Source organism: Ptychodera flava, unplaced genomic scaffold (genome assembly GCF_041260155.1).
Source record: "Ptychodera flava strain L36383 unplaced genomic scaffold, AS_Pfla_20210202 Scaffold_32__1_contigs__length_2955704_pilon, whole genome shotgun sequence".
In the NCBI taxonomy this organism is placed as follows: Eukaryota; Metazoa; Hemichordata; class Enteropneusta; family Ptychoderidae; genus Ptychodera; species Ptychodera flava.
In genome coordinates this window covers 1,057,561-1,073,432 of record NW_027248354.1, presented here as the reverse complement: position 1 = coordinate 1,073,432, position 15,872 = coordinate 1,057,561, and the positions used below count along the sequence as shown (strand labels likewise).

The following is a 15,872-nucleotide window of genomic DNA, read 5'->3' as shown; positions in this document are numbered from 1 at the left end:
CTGTGCCATTGCTTTGTTATGCAAATAGTTTCCTGCCTTTACAATGGGCTGATTACATAATAGTGTAGCCACGCATTATTCATTTGAACTTGAGGCAGTCAACAGTGCACATGGCTCTTATGAAAAGTACTAAAGTTCAACTCCAAATTGCATGGAACATTAGGATCCAAGGTCCATTAGCAAGATTCTAACAGTGTTATGGAGAAGGGAGCTCACTAATATGTCACAACTGTAAGGATCCACATTGCAGCATCAACAGAAATTTACGAGAGTTAAGATACACAACACTTTAATTATGCACTTGGCTGAGGTCAAAACTGCTAGACTGGAGAGGTAGGCCTTGCATTCATACGTGTAGGTTGCTTTATATTTTGTAGTCCCTGTATGTTTCATCAAGTTTTGATCGATTGTTAATCATAATTCTTTTAGAAATAAACTACATGTTTATAATTTACTTGCTGACTGATTTTTTGTGGGTTTTGCAGTAATTCATTGCATTGGTATCTATGGCAATATCATAAGGGTGGTATTCCTTACTGAATAAAAGTTTAACACATATTGTTGTCATACTTCTACGAGTTTGAACTCGTATCAGACAAACAAACTTCTGTAAAAGAGTGCAGAAATTAAATATAGTTCTACAGAAATTCTACATAAAAATTCTGTAGAATGTGGTAGAAATTCAATATAGTGCTACAGATATTCTGTAGAACGTGTATTGAATTTACATGAAATTCTGTTAATTCTACAGAAAAGATACAGAAATTCTGTTGAATTTCTACAGAAAAAGGGGGCCAAAACTCCATTAAACTCCGTTAATTTCGATATAGGTTCAGTAGAATTTCTGTAGAAATTCTATATCACTTAAATTGAATTTTGTCATCAATTTCAATAGAATTTCTACAGACAATTTTCATAAGGGCAGGCCCACAATATAAATAATGATACACCTTTTTCAGTTGCTTTTGACACAGTTATTATACCAACACCTTGCAAACCACCATGGTATCCACATTCCCAAGAATAGGGCTTCTGATCCATGCACAACTTTAAATTATTGTGGTGTTTGTAACGGTCAAAATCAGCATACCTTTATTTTGCCTAAGTTCAAATTCAAATCAAGTAAAATGAGTCACATCATGTTTATCTTTTATATTACGCAATGCGCACATGTACACATTCCAAGGATGCCTTTAGCACTTTAAGTTAGACCTTCGGAGAGTGGACATGTCTCTGAAGGCGTCCGGCTATAGTTCTCGCCAAGATTGCTTGTAAAGACCATTTTGATGGAACAGCTTTGAACCTGTTGATGTGATAGTCTTATACAAACCCCACATAAAATCGTTAATCGTTCCCAAACGTTCTCAACGTTTGTAGTACAACATTCTTCGCAGAGAATTTGTTGTCCTCAGTCTGGAAGACATGCTTATATTCGAATAAACCACATGAAACTTAGATCGGATATTTGCTTCGTCTTATTTAAGAGGGAAAGCATTACAGAATATCAGCTGTAGACGACTATTGCAAAGTAGTTGCAGACAAATAATTTTGAGTCTTAAGGAATTTGTTTGCGCGCTACATTTCTCATTAACGATTTTATATGGGACTCATGATATTCACCTAAGTCAAACCATGGAAGACGAAGAACAGAAATCAAAAGCTTTGTCACCAGAAAAGGAATTGCAAGAACTCAGGCGTAGTGGCCATGTCAGAACACCATTCGAAAAAGGACTTGAATATGTGCTAGCTACTAAAGCTAGCTTCTTAGAGAAAACAGCGAGTTCACGAACCCAAAAGTCCAGTGAAATAGAAGCGCTGATCGCTGATAAGGCAGACTTATTCACAATCAAACTGAAGTTTGAAGTGTAGAAGGAGCTGCATCAAGGCTTTGTCTCCAGGGGCTATGAATATGAAGAATTACTCCCAAAGGATCGGGTGCCAGACGAACGTCTTCATTTGATGGTCAATGTCGAAAACATTTTTGGGACTTTCCGTAAAGACGCCGGTGCATGGTTGAGCGAACATGAAGCGAACCCAACACCAATTTATCTACAAGAGGATGTAGAACCAGAAGATAGTGTTGGCATACCGAAACAGTCTGTAGTTGGCAGACTGAGTGGAGTCAACCACCATATGAGCCACAGTGCACTCTGAGCTACCAAACTAGCAGACGAAAGGGAAAAGGCTGAACTATTGGCAATGTCAGCCAAGCTCAAGAAGAAGCAAGAAATTGAGCGTGCCAAGTATGAGCTTCAACTCCAAGAAGAACGGCAGAAGCAAGAAATCGAGCGTGCCAAGTATGAGCTTCAACTTAAGGAGGAGCAATGTGAACCAATGACACGAAGATCGCCGTAGCCGATGCCACAGCTAGATCTCTGAATAAGTTTTTTGGTGACGAATTCGAGGATGACGTCGCCATCAATATTAAGACTATACAACTGGAGTACAAGTCCATTGTGTCCAGAACAAAACCGCGGAAGACCACAACACCAGTATGTGTGTATAAGAAGAAAACCCCTACAACAGAAAAGGAGAATGACAGCGAGGCGGATGATTTAGAAGAGGCAGTTAGCGTAGCAGCTTCCAGAATTTTCCCATCAGAAGCAGTGGCAATAGCACGAGTATGACGACACGTGACTCTGCACAATGGGCGATGATCAGAGCAATAAAGAAAATGTCCACAGTTATAAAGAAGTTTGACGGTAACATCATGGAGTACAGATCATTCATAGATGAGTTTGAGACCAAACTAGTACCGACTGCCGAAGATGACAGAGAAAAACTCACCCTGCTGAGACAGTTCATGGAGGCACAGCCCATGAAATAGTTCAAGGGTATGCGGGTATAGATGCAAGTGAAGCATATCAAGGTGTCATGGAGGAACTGGAAGAGTGCTATGGTGACCCACACAAGATAGCCAATGCCTACCTGAGGAAAGTCTTAGACTGGCCTCCAATCATCTTGAATCGATGTAAGACAGCAACCCGATGTGTTGATTGCCTAGAAATACTAGAACATTCAGAAAATATGAAGCTAATCATCAAGAAGCTTCCTTATTTTATCCAAGATTCTCGGAGTAAATGCACAGCGAAGATACACAAAGCCAAGAAAAGAGTAAGATTTGAAGACCTCGTCGATCTGGTGAAGTCCGAAGCAAACAGACTGTCATGCCCGGACTACAGTAGACATGCAAATGGTTAGTCTCGTCAACCCGGTAAAAAAGAAGAAAGGCACAGAAAAAATAGAACGATCCTTTGCCACTAGTGTTACGAACACGAAGAAGATGAACCAAGGGAGCAAGAAGAGCAACACTTCGACCTCCAAACCACACAAAGCTCAACAGAAATCATGCCTACACTGCCAAGATAACAATCATTCTTTTTACAGTTGTGAACAGTTGATTGCAGTCAGCCAAGAAGATACTGTTAACTTCCTGAGAACCCAAGGTGTCTGTTTCTGCTATCTGAAACCTGGTCATCGGAGTAAGGAATGCAAGCAGAAAGCTAAATGCTCCAAATGCCAAGGAAAACAGGCAGCAGTGTTACATCAGGATCATCGACCGACAACTGATAAAGATGAGGATTCAAAGACACCAGTAGAGATGGAGATTGCTGCAGTACACTGCACCACAGAAGAGGTGGACTAAGTACAGTCCTTTATATGGACAGCACTGCATGAAAACCCAATAATTCAGATAAATTCCATTAATGAGGTACATGTATTATAGAATAATACACGTGAATTCACATGAATCCACATGAATACAGGCTTGCTGAATACAAAAAATGGATTCTTGACTGTATCATCTGTATATGCATTCTTCAGCTAAAATACAGGCAATAATCCATGTTAATACAGTAAGTATTATAGGGTTTTTATGCAGTGCAGGTGGTCAAGACAATGACACCGGTGGTGATGATGATAACTGCAAGCTCCTGCTGACTATCAACCCTGTCAAGGTGAAGTTGTAGGGCTAAAATAGAATGGTACAGACTTATGACTTTCTGGACACAGGTAGTGTTGTATCATTCTGCACAGAAACGTTACAGAGAAAACTTGGAGCCATAGGCAGAAAGACAAAGCTTACGGTAAACACAGTGAACGGCTTAGGCACCAACACCTGCGACAAAGTCACGGGCATAGAAGTTTACGACCTAGACTGTTCAGAGCCACAGGTAGAGCTGAAAACAGTATACACTAAACCAGAGATAGGCGTTTCTGAAGACTGCATTCCCCGTCAAGAAGATCTTATGAGCTGGCCACATTTGAAGGATTTAAATCTTCCAAGAATAGACGCCGAAATACGACTGATGATCGGCACCGGAGAAACAGCAGTATTTACCCCTCTGGAAACTATATGTGGTCCGGATCAACCCCTCAAGCATGCAGTACACACGTAGGATGGATCCCCTGGCACTTAGTCAGATTGAACGAACAAGGGCAACATCCTTCCAGCTACATAACAGAAGTTGTGGCCATAGAGGATATGGAAGAATTGGATAAACTAGACAGGTTAGTGCGACATTCCATTGACCTTGATTTTCCTGAGCGCATGATAGATGACAAAATGGAGCACTCCAAAGAAGACAAGAAGTTCATGCAAAAAGTAAATGAAACCATTGAGCTAGTAGACGGACACTAAAAATGGGACTTCCATTCAAAACTGAAAGAGTTTGACTACCCGACGACCAGCAGTATGTCTTACAATGCTTAAAGGCCTTGAAAGAAAGCTGAGAAACAACCCAATGATCCATGCCGACTACCAGAAGTTCATGGCAGACATAATTGAGAAGGGATACACAATACAAGTCCCTTACGACGAGTTAGATCGAGACGATGGAAAGGTAAAGTATATACCCCACCATGGAGTATATCATTCGAAGAAACCAGAGAAGATCCGTGTTGTCTTTGACTGTTCAGCAAAGTTCCAAGGGGTGTCGTTGAACAACCTGTAACTACAAAGGCCGGATCTGACGAAAAATCTACTAGGAGTGTTATCAAGATTTCGACAGGAACCATTGGTGGCCAGATTGAAACATAGAAAGCCCTCCAAGAGTCTATAAATTGATGGTTCACTTGTTTGGTGCAGTATCATCCCGAGCTGTGCGAACACAGCGCTACACAAGGTGGCCTAAGACAACAGCCACTTATTCAACAAGGAAGTTGTCAACAAAATAAAGAAAGATTTGTACGTAGATGACTGCCTCAAGTCAGTAGGAAATGCGAAGAAGGCAATCAAGTTGACACAAGATCTGACTGCTGCTTGCAAGAAGGGCGGTTTCCGTCTAACGAAGTGGGTGAGCAACAGTCGTGAAGTATTGGAGACTATACCAAAAGAAGACTGAGCTAAGGAAATCAAAGACCTAAAGCTGGAATATGACTGCCTACTAGTACAGCGTGCCCTAGGTACTTTATGGTCGGTCGAGTCAGACACAAAATGATCCTGGATCAACATTGAAAACCGGCCTGCAACAAGAAGAGGCATACTATCAATTATCAGCTCAGTATATGATCCCATTGGACTTGCAGCTCCATTCATCCTACCTGCAAGAATACTACTTCAAGACTTGTGTCGTAGAGGTATTGGCTGGGATAAGAAGATCACAGAAGACGATCGAAAGAAACGGCTAAGATGGCTCTCAGATCTTCCAAAACTAGAAAATGTATCAGCTCAGAGGTGTTACAAACCAGCAGACTTTGGGGAAGTCAAGGTACGTGAAATACATCTCTTTTCTGATGCAAGTAAATATGGATAGTGTCACATCGTATATTAGACTCATAAATGAAGACGGAAAAATTCACTGCACTTTCCTTATGGAAAGGCAAGGGTTGCGCCACTGAATAAAATTACCATCCCACGCCTGGAACTGACAGCAGCTACAGTTGCCATGAGAATAACAGAATGTTGGAGGACGAACTCGACATTAAAAACGACAAGGTATACTTCTGGACAGACAGCACATCAGTGATTAAGTACTGCGCCAATGAAACATCCCGATTCCCAACCTTCGTAGCCAACCGGATCAACATTATACGTGAAGGTTCGGATAGTAAACAGTGGATGTACGTCAACACAAAATCCAACCCAGCAGATGACGCATCTAGGGGACTGACAGTAGACAAGTTCCTGCAAAACAAGAGATGGTTGCGAGGACCAGATTTCCTGTGGAAGCAAGAAAGCGAATGGCTTACACAACAGGACATCTCAAGAGTGCTATGTAATAAAGACCCAGAAGTCAAGCGGGAAGCATCTGTGTACAGCACTGTACTAGTAGAGGAAGAGTTTTGAGTAGAGAAGATCTTACTATGCTACTCCAGCATGATAAAACCAAAGAAGATAGTAGGATGGTTCCTGCTAGCGAAGAAAAACCTTCAAGATAAATGCTGCAAAAGAAAACAGGGTGATGAAGACACCAACACAGATACTTGCCAGAAGAGCTGTGAAACGACAATCCCACCTGTTTCGCTAAAGAAGCTGCAAAAGGCAGAAGATGTCATCATAAGGTATGTGCAACGAAAGCATTTCCAGATGAAATGGCACTCCTACAGCAAAAGCAAGTCAGGAGATACAGCCCATTATATAAGCTGGATCCAATTTTGGATAAAGGAACAATACGAGTTGGCGGATGCCTGGAATGTGCCTCAGTGTCATCAGACAACAAGCACCAGATAGTGCTGCCTAAAGACTCACCAGTGTCAACCATCATACTCCAAGAAACCACAAAAAACTCGATGCTTGCGAAGCTAAGAGAGAATTATTGGATTCTACGGGCGCCTACAGCAATCCGCAACTTCGTGAACAAATGTGTCATCTGTAGAAGATATGGAGCGAAAGTTTGTGAGCAGAAGATGTCAGACCTACCTAAGGACCGCATCACCCCTGAAGAGCTGCCATTTACTCGCACAGGTGTAGATTACTTCAGACCAATGGAGGTCAAATATGGCCGTATCACTGAGAAGAGGTATGGAATGATCTTCACATGTATGGCAACTCGTGCGGCACACTTAGAGGAAGCCTGGTCATTAGACACAGATTTGTGCATCAACGGCATCAGAAAATTCATAGCAGGAAGAGGACAAGTTAGGTCCATCAGATCAGACAACGGGACTAACTTCATTGCAGCCGACAAAGAGCTGAAGGAGAGTATTAATAGATGGAACCAAGAGAAGATAGCTGAGATGCTCCACCAGCAAGACATCAAATGGGAATTCAACCCTAGCAGGTTCCCACTTTGGAGGAGTATGGTAGCATCACATCAGAACCATAAGGAAAATCATCTTTTCCTTGCCCAAAAAACAACCACTTCGCATGTCAGATGAAGAACTCCGAACACTGTTCTGTGAAGTGGATGCCATAATAAACAGCCGACCAATCACCAAGCTGTCAGAAGATCCGAACGATCTAGAGGCATTAACACTCAATCACCTGTTAATGCTGAAACCAAAACAGGCCCTGCCACCCGGCTTGTTTTAGAAGAATGACAACTACGTACGCCGTCGATGGAGAAAAGTGCAGTACCTGGCAGAAAAATCCTGGAAGAGATGGATGAAAGAATATCTTCCATTGCTACAAGAGAGACAGAAGTGGCTTGAGATCAGAAGAAACCTCAACGTTCGAGATGGGGTGTTGATCGTCGACAGCACAGTGCCGAGGAACTCCTAGTCCATGGGCAGAATCACCGAAGTGATGAAGGACAAGGGACTCATCAGGTTTGCAGATGTCAAGACCAGAGCGACTACTCTACGATGTCCGGTGGATAAGTTGTGTGTGCTTCTGGAGGCTGATGCCGTCAAAGATTCGTCTGAAGGACGCAAGAACAGCTAAGAGCTTTATTTTTTATTAGTGATATATGAACAGTGTATAAGTCTTGTTTTTTAGTTAGATTGAATTTTGACCAGTTTAGAATATTGGATTTATAATTGTTCCGAGTCACATCTATACAATTAGGGGACCGAAATGTTACCATCAAAATAAGCATCCCTTTATTTTGCCTAAATTCAAATTCAAAGTCAAGTGAAATGAGTCACATCCGCTACTTCATGTTTATCCTTTGTATTACGCAGTACGCACATGTACACATTCCAAGCACGCCTTTAGCACATTTTACGTTAGAACTTTGGACAGTAGACATGTCTCTGAAGGCAACCGGTTATAGTTCTTGCCAATACTGCTTGTAAAGACCATTTTGATGGAACAGCTTTGAACCTGTTGATGTGATAGTCATACAGCTCCATACAAAATCGTTAATCGTTCTCAACGTTCTCAAACGTTTGTAGTACAACATTCTACTCAGAGATTTTTTTTGTTCTCAGTCTGAAAGACATGCCTATATTCGAATAAACCATGTGAAATTTAGATCGGATATTTCCTTCGTCTTATTTAAGAGGGAACGCATTACAGAATATCAGTTGTAGACAACTATCAAAACTGTAAAGTTCATTTTGAACTGTAGATTATTTGAATGTTTAGAAGCGAACATATTTTTGGTGAATGAACAAAACGGATTTATAAAACACAAATCGTGCCAAGATCATGTTTATGTTTTAACAATTATTATTCGAAATAGATGAATGAAAATTTACCTACATTCGCTCCATTTCTTGATTTACGCAAAGGGTTTGATTTTGTGGACGGAAATTCACTGCTATATAAATATTGATGAATTGGATTGATGAAAAAATGTATTCGTCAGTCGGGGCAATGTATAATGATTTAAGTGCTGCAATATGTCTTACTGGTAATTTATTGGCTACATTTCAGACGAACACAGAAGGTAGATAGAAAAGGCGATAATTTGTCTCAAACGTTATTTTCTTTATTTATTTGTGATCTTATGACAGAAATGCTGATTCTGACAGTAGGATAAATATATGGGGATTAAATTATTGTATGCTTCTTTTTGCCGATGAAATACTTCTTTGTAAAAAAAGCTTGACCAGTTCAATGTCTGATGCAATAATTACTGGCTAACTGCAATTGCGTTAAAATCAAAAGTAGTTCATATTATAAAGTAAAATTTCGATCGCTGTCATTTGTTTTATTTCGAATTGGCAATAACAACTGAGACTATGTGGCACAGTACAAGTATCTTTGTGTTGTGTTCGATAAACATGATTATTTTTTTTTGCTGTCACTGCAAAAAGCTCTTGCCGAATCTGCAAGAAGAGCTCATGGTGCCCTTATGTCAAAATGGAATTTTTTAAGTAATAAATAATGAAGTAATATGAGACTTTATACGTTCACGAAAATATATAATGCCTCTGTTGTACGAATTTTAGATTACTATTACGGGGAATGGGTCATGAGTGTGAAGCAGTGCAGAAAAGAGCACTTAGATTTTTTGAAATGCACAAGTTTGCACAAATATTAGCTATTAATGGCGATAGTGGTTTGTTTTCATGTATCTTATGGTACTAGTTCAACAAAGTTCGAATTTGGAATCGTTTGTGAAGTTAAAATGAAAATAGATGAACGAAGAAAAGTTTTTTGGGGGATCACTCGTCAGCAGTGAATAATTTGTCATCTGAAATGTATCTCGTGTTTGATTCATTAGATATACAGAATATTAATCCATGCAGTATTAAAACTGTTGAAGAAAAAAGCAAGCTGAGTGTGCTAGTCACTGGTATGATTTTGTAACAAAGAAACCAAAATAATGCACATATGCAAAGTTGAAATCTCATTTTGGACATGAATACTATCTATTGCTAAACCTATTGACGGCAGAAAGGTCCTGTCTTGTACAGTTACATTTTTGGTATTGATACTGACGTATCGTCTACCTGGGGGAATTTGGGCGATGATGTTCTGGACGATCAACAAAGCAGAGGCTCACAAGGAGTTAGACTGGTATGAGGAGAGTTTCTTGACTTGATTTTACCATACAGTAACGTTCCCAGCAGGATCGTGTTCCGCTCTTTCTCATAAAATTCTCACGTAAATGAGCAAAACTACAATCTAATCATACTGATTACTAAAATTGTCGTCCATTGGGCACAGATTGAAATATATTTTCATACAATGTTAAGGTCTCAAATTTACATCGAGTGATTGGTTCGCACTTAATTAAAGCCGGTTTTGTAACAGTCCTTGATGTTCCTTAAGATATACTTTCTATTCAAAGCAAGATATTTTCAGCAAGATAAAAGTTTTGCTGAATCACTGATACTCCTTGAACTCTGTTTATTTTGAAGTCCGTTGAAGGGCAAGGTGATGACCTATAACAATGACTAATAAGGTTCCGTAATCATTCGATATATAAGAGTCAACAAATATGAATATATTGATACTTAAGAGTAAATAAATATGAATATAATAACTACATAATTCTTGCCTTGTAAAACTTCCCTCCTTTAAAGCAATGCGTCTCGCATTTGGACAAAAATGGACATTACAGAACAGAAAAGTTAGTAGAATCAAAGAAAAGTAGCAACTACCATGGGGAGTATTTTAGTTCCACTCCGCGGGAAAACACTTTTGGGTGCTTACTTATTAAATTGGAAAATTAAGAAAAATATACATAGCATAGTTTGTAATAAAAGGAAAGAGATCAAGAAGGAAAAATATTACAGAACATTTCGTTGAATATCAAACACAGGTTACATAGTACTTTGAGTAAATACGAATAACATACAAATTCAACTTGCTACTGGGATAGATGTGACGTCAGCGTAATACCAAACTTATGTAACTATACCGCCACCCGAGCATACATCAATGCATGATTTCTTGAGTTAAGGAGGCGTACCATACTGCTCGGTGGCCACCCTTACAAACCCAGGGGATGAGGGTGTCCTTGCTTCCTCGATTTTCACTGAGTGCTTTCGTGTTCTTTGAGGACCGTCCTTGCCAGTCAATTGTACTAACACCCCATTTTGAGGACCACGGGGTTTCATGTTCAAAACTTCCATATACAACCACTGCATCTGGGTTTTCATCTATCAGGGCCAAGGGATTCATAGCGCCGAATTTAGTCTCAGTGGAAAATCTTTTGCTTGGAGTTGCTTTCCGTTTCTTGGCCTTTTTAATGGTTCCCGATACAGAAGGCACTCTCATACCTATTGCGACTGGGTCCCCTTCAATGGGACTTATTCCCAATTTCCTTTGTAATTTCAAGATCTCACTGCGTAAATCTATTAATTCAATGGATATGTTGCGTAACTGGAATACTTCATCCTGGCAATTAATCGATTGAACTTCGGAAAATATGGCAGAATTCTGATATCCTGCCAAAAGGCGAATTTAGAGAGGGAAGACGAACATGGATCTCTGTTTTGAATATTGCTGAAATGAAAGACAGAGAGTTTGGGCGGGAGGTAACAATTACTATTAATTGGAATTCGTCCGATCTCACACTGATGAATAAAGATACGGTCCCTCTTAACCTTTAGATAATGAGAGATACATGACCCCTTTTCAGATTCTGAAGTAGGTCTTGTTCCGTAACCTTACTTGTTCGTAGCTGACAAGGGGCGTATGTAATATCTTTGACAAATACAAACATGGCTTGATTGGGGGACGTGAATTCAAGAAACAGAGTCGTCTTTGGTTCGCCTTTGGAGGTCAAGGCGATTAACATGTGCATTACAAAAAGAGACAAAAAAAAATGTGTCGGAAGTACCTAAACACTTGATATGCAATCACAAAGACGAGTATAGTGATCACTATGGTCTGTAATGTATGAGCGTCAAATTCAAGAAAGTCTGAGGGTCGCCGAGAGGTAGTGGCGTTCGTCAGTGCAACAGTGGACTGCCAATACATCTTATTGACATCCAAATTACCTATGGCCTTTTTGATAGTACCTGCTAATACCAAAGCTTTGTACAAATTTCTGAATCTGCAGAATAAGTACAATTGATCTACCAGTGAAAGAACGAATGGAATCACAACAGAGAAAGTAATAGGGAGCCAGGTCAGTAAAAATGTAAGACCAATCAGAGGAAAGTTCGTATGACATTTCATCGACAGGAGACATTGCTCCCGCAAAACAGAAGCCGCCCGCTTGAGATCGACCTTGATAGACTGATCGACTGCCAAAGAACGATTCCATTGTTTATGAAGGACGGTGGTGTCCGGCAACTGTGCTACCCAAGGCTTATTAAAGGTAGAGATAGCTGAGTAGTTAACAACGTCATTGGAGGGATAAAACGTCGAAAGATAAGCCGTATTTGCGGCGTGTACGATAGATAAAGAAGTATTTGGTTGACAAGTGGTAATCAATTGCCTTGCCAGTAATTTTTACAGGATTCCTTTTCAATCCTTCACACATTGCATCATTTAAATTTTCGGCATCTTCCCATGTATTAGATCTGTGCCTATACCCTTTCAGCTTAACTAAATATTGTAATCGACCATTTCTATAATGACCCTTCAAAACCCGCTCAACTTCATAATATTGTTCTGAGGATGCATCACTTTGTACACTGTGGTACACGGCCAACAGCACAAACGATCGTAAATTCGTCATTTCAGAAAAAATAAGAGGGAAATTCAAAAATCTAAAACCATAGAGTTTTAGTTAACCTTCATGAGATGCTGAATCTCAAATATTGTGAGAACTAACAGTGAAATGAAAAAGTTGGTCCGGCAGGTTTTTTCAGATGTATTTTTCATTTTACGATGTGCCGAATAATCTCAATTCCCATAGAAAACAATGGCGTTTATGCGCGTCCGATCGACTGAACACATTGCAAATTTCTCGCCGGTTCAAATTTTTCAATTCTGAACCAATGATAATGAAAATTGGTACAACGATCCTCTGACTAATAAGCAAAAATCGTATCGTTTTAGATTTTGAATTTCTTTGTTAATTTTCTTTTATTGCCATTCTATTTATTCTGATCACTGAAATATACTGTTGCCGTCAAACATATGGCGATCTGAAGGCGTTTACATGTGCAGAACAAGGGTCTGCGATTGACGCAAATTAATCAGCAGGTGTCTCCTAAATTGTACAGATCAAATACCTGTCAGGTTGTTGTCTTTTATACAAAATTTGGGTGAATATGAACCATGAATATCGCAGATAATTGGTAAAAATAACACGAAACGAAAGTGAACTGATGTAGAGTCTCCACTGTGAACATGTAGTGAACGTTATCGATCGATATTCTTTTGTTGCGAATTGTTACAATGTTGTGTTGCATACCTGCCGATGGCATGGCGCCAAACTTGTCCAAAGAGCGCCAAAATATGCTGAGACATAAAAGTATCACAAAAACTAAACAAATTGTCTTCTATTCAATTTGAGTGGAAGAAAACACCGATACGTTGATTTTATGGTACATTAGTCAATATATACGGGCTGTCATGGAAAAATTCATGGCGTAACCTGAAATTACGAGCGACAGGCGAGCAGATTTTGATCGATATTTATTGAAATTAAATTGATACAATGTTCGCTGTCGTCACTAGCAGCCAGCCCAAAGCGTTGTCCGACGGGGGCGCTATACTGAACAATTTAGGGCCCTTTTTGCCCATAGTGGTAAGTTACCCTCGTCATCTTGATCAGGGAAAGAAGCTTCTGATATGTTTTCCTGGCTACTGTAATTTTCGGCTCGATTAAGGTCAGAGCGTGAGTTCATTCTTGAATTATGGGGATTGCTCTTTCATCATCAGACTCTGATGAGGTGTGAACTTGGGCGCAAGATCCGTTGATGAGTTAAATTCTGATGGACGCAAATAAGCCTTCTTAATCTATTGGCGTGTATTATTTTTCTATAACTTCTGCCACTGTTCCAATGGCGTAATTTGTTATTGACAGGGCCTACTTTATCTGATATAACATAAGGGCTGTCACTGTGAACAAATTTCTTATTGACACCTGGCTTTATGGATGGTTTATAGAGATAAACGGTATCACCTATCTTAAATTCCTGAGACCTCTTAATATTGCTATCATGGCTTTTTTTCATGTCTTGTTGATACTTTTCGATATTTTCTTTAGCTAATTTATATGCAACACTCCGTTTGTCAGATAGGTATTTCAAATGAGTGCGATATTTCTAGTTCTTCCCTCAATGGGCTGGATTTTGACATCAATGGGCAAAGTGTCCTCCCGGCCATACAACATGAAAAATGGGGACAGTCCCGTTGATTCCTTGGGACTAACTCGATAAATAAAACAGAACTCAAATAGCGATTCCAATCCTTATGTCGGCTATCTACGAACATTGACAGGATGTTGACCAGACCTCGTGAATTCCTCTGTGAGGCCATTGGTCTCGAGCCCGTATGGTCCACAGTGTTTTCGCTCGATGTTAAAATAACGACATGTCTCTCTCACGACTTGAGAAAGGAAGTTGGAACCTTGGTCACTCAACAAAACCCTTAGTTATGATTTAGCATTAGTAGGAGAATAACCTTCTTTCTGGTGTGGCAACGGGCACAAGTCTTAACATATAAATTGACATCCCTTGGCATTATTTGCCAAAGATACCGTTGTCTTAGGACCCCTAATATTTTAGAGTATCCAGATGTCCCCCCAATATACAATCATGGGCTCGTTTAATTACCAGGGGTTTCATTAAGTTTTGAAGTAGGGGGCCAGAATGAAAAAGTAGGCGGCTTGCAGCTGCCATGACCACAAAGCAGTTGTCGTGGGGGAGGGTCCGGGAGGGGGTGTTCCCCCTCCCGGCCGAAGGCCGGAAACCCTGAAAAATGAGTTAAAATTCAATTTTTACAGCTCACAGTCACATTAATTTCTGGTATTTTCAGGAGAATTGTTCGCAGTGTTCCAGGGCAATTTGTGTTCATATCATAAAAAGCCATTTTACCTGGGATATTAGGCCTAAATATGATAATTCATAATTACAAATAATAAAATATGGTAATGTTGACGATATTTTGAACAAAGAAAACTGAAGTCTTAGAACCTAAGAACCTCTATGCTTTTTGGAGGTAAACTATAATAATTCACTATTATTAATGATATAAATTTGATATTGTAGACGATGTTATAAGTGTTACATCTAGACAGGGGGTTAGGGCATTGCCCCTCTGTTGAAATGTTGGCACCCTATTAATTTGTCAAGGCGGACCACTCCCCCAGTGAAAAGTAGAGGTACAAGTAGAACACATGAACTGGTGAAATCCCCCGAAATTTTCTATTCAAGGGGGAAATCCCTCTGTTGATGCCATCCTGGATGAAACACTGATATTTTAAGCACAGTACATGGGAAAATTTTCATTTATGTATAATTTTATGCTTTAAAAATTAATGTAAGAACCCTGATGTTTGGTGTGGACATCTGTAGATGAAGAACTTTATACCACTGGGAGGTAAAAAGGATAATTTATTTAACAATAACGATAAAAAATGACAATCATTACCATATTTTGCAAATAGAAACAAAGACCCTCAAGGTTATTTGACTATATGGGTATGCAAAGTAAGAACCTTGATATAGAATATGAAAATTAGTACGTTCAGTAGCTCACATTTGGATTTAACCTGACGATCGCTTTTGAAGTGAATTTTAAAGGTCTGATCGTATTTAACCACTCTCTGGATGACGTTTTTATTGGCGTCGATAGACCGAAAAGCAGTACATATAAGCTTAATACGTCCAGCTGGTTATATACCTTGACATTTACGCCTACCACGGTGCAACGCACGTCGGCTTCCTAAAATTCGAACTGTAATCGGGAAGTTTTTCGTGAGAAAAAAATCAGGTTATTGTCTTCGAAAACAGTCTAAATCCACGTAATTATCCTTCTCTTGTTTCTTGGTCCACTTCAAAACCGAAGATCGTACAGAGAAGCTTGACCTTGCGATCGCTTCCGTCTTCATTTGTTCATCGACCATTTTGAATTGAGCTAATGACAGCCGACAGGTGTAGTACGCACGTTTTCATTGGCGTATATAAAGGTC

At 39.7% G+C, this 15,872-nt stretch overlaps 2 protein-coding genes across 2 annotated transcripts; both read left to right on the top strand.

Annotated features, from left to right (window-relative positions):
* The first annotated feature begins 5,902 nt into the window (after positions 1–5,902).
* LOC139127450 (uncharacterized) lies at positions 5,903–6,289 on the top strand. Its single transcript, XM_070693372.1, has one exon. It carries the CDS (start codon positions 5,903–5,905, stop codon positions 6,287–6,289), a length of 387 nt encoding a protein of 128 aa, XP_070549473.1.
* A 245-nt stretch (positions 6,290–6,534) lies between these two features.
* Positions 6,535–7,320, top strand: LOC139127449 (uncharacterized). The gene has a single exon (XM_070693371.1). The coding sequence runs from the start codon at positions 6,535–6,537 to the stop codon at positions 7,318–7,320; it is 786 nt and encodes a 261-aa protein (XP_070549472.1).
* The last annotated feature ends 8,552 nt before the right edge of the window (positions 7,321–15,872 follow it).

Bases quoted from the DNA above. Each gene is read 5' to 3' on its own strand.
- LOC139127449 (XM_070693371.1), top strand. From the start codon at position 6,535: ATGGCACTCCTACAGCAAAAGCAAGTCAGGAGATACAGCCCATTATAT.
- LOC139127450 (XM_070693372.1), top strand. From the start codon at position 5,903: ATGTTGGAGGACGAACTCGACATTAAAAACGACAAGGTATACTTCTGG.